Consider the following 8,270-nt stretch of genomic DNA (forward strand, 5'->3'; position numbering starts at 1 on the left):
GGATATGGGCCAAATGCGGGCAATTGGGAACAGCTTCAGGGTTTAAAAAAAAAGGGCAGCATGGACAAGTTGGGCCGAAGGGCCTGTTTCCATGCTGTAAACCTCTCTGACTCTATGATTAAATGAAATAGTAGTAATAACATTCCAAGTACCTTTTTGTTATTATTCACATACGGTATGTGGCCATCACTGGCTGGTCCAGTTTTCATTGCGCATCCCGAACTGCCCCTCATTTCACAGGGCAATTGAAATTCACCCACATTGCTGTGGCTTTGGAGTCACATGTAGGCTAGACTAGATAAGGATGGCAGATTTCCTTCCCTAAAGGATATTAGTGAACCAGATGGGTTTCTCCGACAGTCGACAATGGTTTCATGGTCATCAGTAGATTCTTAATTCCAGATTTTTATTGAATTCAAGTATCACCCTCTACCTTGGTGGGATTCGAACCCGGGTCCCTAAAGCATTGCCCTGCACCCCTGGATTACGAGTCCAGTGACAGTACCACTACGCCATTGCCTACCCAACGAATGTGGTGCTGCATTAATACTCTGCAGTCATTAAGTTACAAGATTCAGCGATTCCTTGTTCCACTTGTGGGTTCATTTTTTTAAAAACCCCTGGGGGCGATTCTCCCAGTGAGCTGGGAGATATCAGCGGAAGATGTTTTGCAGGCTTCCTGCTGGACACCACAACTTCCGTTCGTTTCTGGAGCCCAGATGTCTGGCATCATCAGCTCCGTGCCGGAAATCGGCGGGGAGCTGATTTAAATATTAAGATAGGCATTTACGCCCTTGCCGAAGTCTCCAGGCCTGCTGGCCTTCCACACGCTCCCTCCCCCCACGCCCCACCCCCACCACCACCACCACCCCACACCCCTCACCAGCCAAAAATGTTTCACTTTAGCAAGGTTTACAATAGGTCCCCAGGAAGGTGACCTTGCTGGAGTGAAGGGAGGTCATGGAGACCCCCCCCCCCCCCCCCCCCACCACCATCCCAAGGAAGGTAGGGGATGATAGACGGGTGTCCCTTGGGCATTGCCAGCCTGGCAGTGCCAACCTGGCCCCCCCGGCACTGCCCAAGGGGCTCCTCGGCACTGCCCACTGGGTGGGATCAGAGGTGACGGGGCCCGTTATGGGAGATCAGTGGAGGAGACTCGCTGCCACTCTACAGTCAGGATCGTGGTCAGAGGGAGGGAAAGGGCTGATCAGGGCTGCCACTCGGGTTGAGGTGGGGGGGAAGGGGTCAGGACTGTGGTAGGGGCGGTGGGGGGAGAGATCAGGACAGGCGGCGGGGTGGGGGGGACATTGGGAGATGTCCAGGAAGCTAGAAATGAGAGTGTGGGTAGAAGCCAGCCATGCAGGGTGGCTGTGCTGGCCAGCGATCGGGAGGCTGGCAGTTCAGAGCTACTGCGCGTGTGCCAATCTCCTCTCTAACAGATCAGCGCACGCGCAGTGGCCCTGCTCAGCATGATTCACACTAGGATTCTCTGTGATGCACAGAGTGTGGAAGATTCATTTTGAAAGTCCCATTGAAAATTACTCCATTTTTAATGTGAAATTGGCGCTTAGAATTTTTTTGGGAGAATCCCAGCCCCTATTTCTAATTTTGATAGTGCTGTAACTTTGCATAATAAATTATGCATGCGGCCAAATTTAACATCTCCACAATGTTCATTTATACACAGAAATAAATCCATTAATATATACAGCATACTCACCAATAAACACTCAGCTAAATAGTAAACAGCATACTATGTAGATTTGACTGCCACTTGGTGGCACAGCGGTTAACATCCTCTCCACGTCCACTCTATCCACACCTCATAGTATCTTGTAAGTTTCAACAAGATCCCCCTCATCGTTGTAAACTCCAACGAGTACCAGACCCAGAGTCCTCAACTGTTCCTCATAGCTCTTCATTCCGGGGGTCATTCTTGTGAATCTTCTCTGGACCCTTTCCAAGGCCAACACATCCTTCCCTAGATATGGGGTCCAAAGCTGCTCACAGCACTTCAATGGGGTCTGACGAGAGCCTCTTCCAGCCTCAGAAGTACATCCCTGCTCTTGTATTCTAATTTTGAGTCCAGATGACCCTTTGTCAAAGCCGATAAAGCTAAATTTCCTCAGCCTTTTGAGAAAGTAGAAGCAATGTTGTGCTTTTTTTTTAACGATAGCGTCAGCATGGGGGGACCAGGATGGGCTGTTGATGATCTGGACACCTAGAAACTTGAAGCTCTCGACCATTTCCATTTCTATGACACTATGTAAATTTGACTGCCACATAACATTAGTTGATCTGGTTGGAGTGTATGACCAGTGAATTATTAAGTTATGTCTTTTTGCTGATCTTGATGAGATTGTACGTTATAGAACATGCACATTATTTCATCCTGTAAGATGAGTACAGTTTGCTGTCGAGCTTCTAGATTCCCAAATCAATGTTAAACGTTATCACGGCAGATGACACAGACAATCAAAGAAACACAAAAGGTGCAGAATTTATTCAGTACGGAATCGAGGTTAATCAACGCTGAAATTGGCCCTTTTGTTAAGCAATCTTTAGATAGAAGAATTACTATTAGAACGTTAACGTGGCGCTACGCAGTAATAACTCCACACAACTAACGCGAGTACATTGAATTTATGGTTTAATCTCACAAAGGAAATCCTACGCTGAAAGCCATACATTCCTTCGACCAATTTATACCTGAAGTCAAATCATGCAGGGGGGAGAAAAAATTGGAAAAGAAAGAATCTGAAGAATGAAATTACTCTTTGGAATAATAAAAGTTGAGCCTTAAATGGTTCCTGGCATGAGATGTACTTCATGCATCAAAGTTAATGAGTTTCCCTCCCCTGTAAGTTTGCGTGCAGAGATTGACATTCGAGACCACAAGTCAGAGTCTGGCTGTTTTCCACAGTGAACAGAAATTGGAAGTGGGTTGATGCCATTAAGAAATTGCTTGGTGGGCTGATGAGGTGTGTTTATGGAATCCCTACGGTGCAGAAGGAGGCCATTCAGCCCATCGAGCCTGCACTGACATGAGCTTCTACCCACAAGTCCGCAGCCTCAGTGGGCAAGAGCCATTGCAGGACATCTGTTGCCCCAGGAGGCAAAATTTGTCCAACAAAGCCCTCAGGCTCTCTCCACGGCAGTCCTGATGCAAGCCGGCAAGACCCCAAAACGCCCACAGTTTGATGTGACTGCTTGCGAAACAGTCCTGAGTGTGTTAATAGCGACACTATCAACCAACTTAAGGTAATCAATCGAGCTCAACACATGTCTCATTTATAGTCGCTCGAAGTAATACGCATTACCCGTTCTCTGCAAAGAAAAGGAATATGTTCAAACCTTGTGCCTTTTTTGAATTACCCGGGAGCTAGGGGAACCTATAGTTCCTCATTGGCAAGTCAATGTGGATTGTCATGGAGAAAGCAATCAGTCAGCCCCAATATAATTGCTGTGATTGTTTGAAATTTGTCATTCTCATTTTGTGATGTTGATTGAAGGGAAAACTATTGACCAGAACATCAGGAATATACTCCCCTACTCTTTTTCCAAATAGTGGCTTTGGATCTTTCCAGTGGCACAGTGGTTAGCACTGCTGCCTCACAGCACCAGGGACCCGGGTTCAATTCCTGGTTTGGGTCACTGTCTGCGTGAAGTCTGCACATTCTCCCCGTGTCTGCGTGGGTTTCCTCCTACAGTCTCAAAGACGTGCTGGTTAGGTGCACTGGCCATGTTAAATTCTCCCTCTGCATAGACGAACAGGTGATGGAGTGTGGCAACTGGAGGATTTTTCACAATAACTTCATTGCAGTATTAAGGTAAGTCTACTTGTGACACTTCTAAACGAATAAATAAAAACTTAAGCAGGGAAATGTCTCTGCTTTAATGTCACATCTGAAAGAGTGCATCTCTGACAATGCAGTGCTCCCGCAGCGCTGCTGTGGAGTATCTGCCTAGATTTTTGCATTCAAGTGGGTTTTGAATCCAGGCCTTGTGATTTAGAAGTGAGTGTATCAACCAATGGAGCCCTTATGGAGGTGGCACAGTGGTTAGCACTGCTGCCTCACAGCACCAGGGACTGGGGTTCGACCACAATTCCACACAGACCCTACCCCTGTAACCCCACATATTTGCCCTGCTAATTCCCCTGATACTAGGGGCAATTTAGCATGGCCAATCAACCTAACCTGCACATCTTGGGACTATGGGAGGAAAGCAGAGCACCCGGAGGAAACCCATGCAGACATGGGGAGAATGTGCAAACTCCACACAGACAGTGACCCGAGCCGGGAATCGAACCCAGATCCCTGGCACTGTGAGACAGCAATGCTAACCACTGTGCCACCATGCCGCCCTGTGCGTTTTTGTTTCACTACAGTCAGTATGTAAACTGAATTCTTTTATAAGCTTGCCAAGTGAATTTAAGTGCGTTCCAACTGAGACGTTACCCGTTTTTATTGCTTGCGTTATGGCAACTTTAAATGAAGTTACGTCCCGTTGACTAACCTCTGCCTCTCCTCCTCAGGTCTGTCGCGTGGCCTACGAGATAATGCAGACGTTACACCCAGACGCTTCAGCCAATTTCCGTTCTCTGGACGACATCTACTACTTTGGCGGGCAGAACGCACACAATCAGATTGCAATTTACCCCCACAAGCCGCAGACTCCGGAGGAAATTGTACTGGATCCCGGGGATCTGATCGGAGTCGCTGGCAACCACTGGGACGGTTATTCTAAAGGCATCAATCGGAAAAATGGACGAACGGGCCTGTACCCGTCGTACAAAGTGAAGGAAAATGTCGAGACTATTAAATATCCAACCTACCCAGAGGCTGACAACGAGAAGCCACAGTAGCGACAAAGACACTCCGCAGCCTCAGTGAATGTATTCTTGCCATAAATCTGGAATCCAGCCAACTTTTCACTTTGAAATGTTCTGGCCTCTGCAGATGCACCCGTCTCCCTCCATTGTCCCGCTGTTGACCGTGTTTCTTGTTGTCTGCCATTAATTCACTGTAACCCTCAGTGAACGACACTGCCCCTTCCTCCCGTTGTGCAGGTTAGAGCATGAGCAAGTGTGTGTTCGATCATGGTGCCTAACACTCTTCGCCCTTTAACCTTCCGAGGTGCATTTGAACCCTGACCTCTCGAAACAAAAGAGGTTGAACCTTATCAAACACGAGATTCGATCGCAAAGACTTGAATCTATTCCACAGCCTGTTCGAACGTTTTCTCTCTCTCTCTCTCTCTCTTTTTTCTCAAGAAGTGATAAGAGTTTTTCCTGACTTGAGGGTAGAGGAAGGAAAAGCCTGAATAATCCAGTGTCCATCGCCATTTCACAAGTTTTTTGTAAAAGCAAAAATCATGGACAGAAACTTTAATACATAATGTTTCCAGACACTGTCTTTGATAACAAAAAATAAATAAATCTAAATTAAACCAGTTAAGTAGACGTTTTTTTTAAATCTTTGATAATGACATGGTCAGTGAGGCGCTATTCAACTGCAATATGAGGCTACAGAACCCGGCGTGGCAAGGTGGTTAGCATCGCTGCCTCACAGCGCCAGGGACCTGGGTTCAAATCCAGCCTCGGGTCACTGTCTGCGTGAGTTTCCTCCGGGTGCTCCAGTTTCCTCCCACAGTCCAAAGATGTGTGGGTTAGGTTGATTGGCCACGCTAAATTGACCTTAGTGTCAGGGGGATTAGCAGGTAAATATGTGAGTTCACAGAAATGGGGCTTGGGTGGGATTGTGGCCGGTGCAGGCTCGATGGGCTGAATGGCCTCCTTCTGCACTGTCGGTATTCTATGATTTTATTCTATGAAGAAGCCCTGACCATTTTGATTTGTTTTGATTTATTGTTGTCACATGTATTAACATACAGTGAAAAGAATTGTTTCTTGCAACAAAGCATACTGTTCATAGAGAAGAAAGGAGAGAGTGCAGAATGTAGTGTTACAGTCATAGCTAGGGTGTAGAGAAAGATCAACTTAGTGCGAGGTAGATCCATTCAAAAGTTAGACGGCAGCAGGGAAGAAGCAGGTCTTAAGTCGGTTGGTACGTGACCTCAGACTTCTGTATCTTTTTTCCCGATGGAAGAAGGTGGAAGAGAGAATGTCCGGGGTGCGTGCAGTCCTTAATTACGCTGGCTGCTTTTCTGAGGCAGTGGGAAGTGTAGACAGAGTCAGTGGATGGGACGCTGGTTTGCGTGATGAATTGGGCTACATTCATGATTTTTTGTAGTTATTTGAGGTCTTAACCAAGTCGTGATACAACCAGAAGGAATGCTTTCTCGGGTGCATCTATAAAAATTGGTGAGAGTCACAGCGTGAATGCCAAATTTCTTTAGTCTTCTGAGAAAGTAGAGGCGTTGGTGGGCTTTCTTAACTGTAGTGTCGGCATGGGGGTGTGGTCTCAAAATATTTTCACTGCTCATTCATCAGCTCACAACGCTTACAGCCATTTATTGATTTTGTTTCATGTTGATAGATTAATAGGTCCGGTGTCCTGTAACATCTCATCTCAAGCTTTGTGTGCAAATGTTTTAAAAGTTCAAAATTAACAATCATTTGATGATTAACAGGGAGTCACGGCCGGGATTCTCCAGTCTCGCACACCCCGCTGCCGACGAGAACGGAATACTTGGCAGGACTGGAGAATCCCAGCCCCGGGCAAGGGTGGAGAATTCCAGCCACCGCTCCTTCAGAGTCCTTCGCCTCTTATAGAGTCATAGAGGTCTACAGCATGGAAACAGGCCCTTCAGCCCAACTTTTCCTGCCACCCTTGTTTTTAAACCCTTAAGCTAGTCCCAGTTGCCTGCATTTGGCCCATATCCCTCTATACCCATCTTACCCATGTAACTGCCTAAATGCTTTTTAAAATTGTACCCGCCTCTACTACTACCTCTGGCAGTTTGTTTCAGACACCCACTGTGTGAAAAAATTCCCCCTCTGGACACTTTTGTATCTCCCCCCTCTCACCTTAAACCTATGCCCTCTAGTTTTAGACTCCACTATCTTTGGGAAAAGATGTTGGCTATCTAGCTGATCTATGCCCCTCATTATTTTATAGACCTCTATAAGATCACCCCTCAGCCTCCTACACTCCTGAGAAAAAAAGTCTCAGTCTATCCAGCCTCTCCTTATAACTCAAACCATCAAGTCCCAGTAGGATCTGAGTAAATCTCTTCTGCAATCTTTCTAGTTTAATAATAACCTTTCTAAAATAGGGTGACCAGAACTGTACCCAGTATTCCAAGTGTGGCCTTACCAATGTCTTGTACAACTTCAACAAGACATTCCAACTCCTGTCTTCAATGTTCTGAAAATAAATTATGAAGAAAGAGGATGCAGAATTGAGCATCAAAAACTATCTTCCTCTGGCTGCTGACTGCTTTTCAGGGTATTTGTGGGTGGGTTTGATTGTATGTGTATGAGCTTTTCTGTGTACAAGCCTTGACTATCGCTACTCACCAGGTTCTGAATAACACTCGAGCCTAATGCTGTAGCATTCTGGCGAGACTCACTGGATAATGATTGGGAGCAGATAGTCAGGACATTTCTTCCCCCCCCACTATGGGCGGCACGGTAGCACAGTGGTTAGCACTGCTGCTTCACAGCTCCAGGGACCTAGGTTCGATTCCCGGCTTGGGTCACTGTCTGTGTGGAGTTTGTGCATTCTCCTCGTGTCTGCATGGGTTTCCTCCGGGTACTCCGGTTTCCTCCCACAGTCCAAAGATGTGTGGGTTAGGTTGCTTGGCCGTGCTAAATTGACCGTTATTGCATAGGTTAGTGGGTAAAATATGTATGGATTGGGGGTTGGGCCTGGGTGGGATTGTGATCGGTGCAGACTCGATGGGTCTCTTTCTGTACTGTAGAGTTTCTATGATCACTCCTCTCAGCCCTCTCCCCCCAGCGCAGGGCAGCTTTACTTTTGCCAAGGCTGACATCAGTAAACTCAAAAGAGGAAATGCTGGAAAATCTCAGCAGGCCTGGCAGCACCTGTGAGGAGAGAAAAGAGTTGATGTTTCAAGTCCAGGTGACCCTTGGTCAAAGCTGAAAGGCGTAGAAAGTGGGAGATGTTTATACTGCAGGGGGAGGGAATGAAAGATGAGTCACAGCCACTGAAACAAGGGGAAAGGCTGCTAATGGCAGCCCACAGACAGAATAAAGGGTGTGAATGGCCAACTGGCAGAGAAGCTGAAATCGGAGGGTAAACTGTGACAGATAAAGATGTGGAGGGGAGATGGATGGGAGAGAG

The 8,270-nt window shown here is 46.8% G+C and overlaps 1 protein-coding gene across 6 annotated transcripts in view; it reads left to right on the forward strand.

The window, feature by feature from the left end:
- Nucleotides 1-5,459, forward strand: part of LOC145352783 (alpha-(1,6)-fucosyltransferase) — a 565,169-nt gene extending 559,710 nt beyond the window's left edge. For all 6 annotated transcript variants that reach the window (XM_080203100.1, XM_080203101.1, XM_080203102.1 and 3 more), the window contains one exon: nucleotides 4,538-5,459. In XM_080203100.1, coding sequence (XP_080059226.1) covers nucleotides 4,538-4,867 — 330 coding nt within the window. In that variant the 3' untranslated portion in view covers nucleotides 4,868-5,459. The remainder of the gene's footprint in view (nucleotides 1-4,537) is intronic.
- Nucleotides 5,460-8,270: the final 2,811 nt, after the last annotated feature.

This window comes from Carcharhinus amblyrhynchos, chromosome 14 (genome assembly GCF_965287045.1).
Source record: "Carcharhinus amblyrhynchos chromosome 14, sCarAmb.v2.hapA, whole genome shotgun sequence".
NCBI lineage: Eukaryota > Metazoa > Chordata > Chondrichthyes > Carcharhiniformes > Carcharhinidae > Carcharhinus > Carcharhinus amblyrhynchos.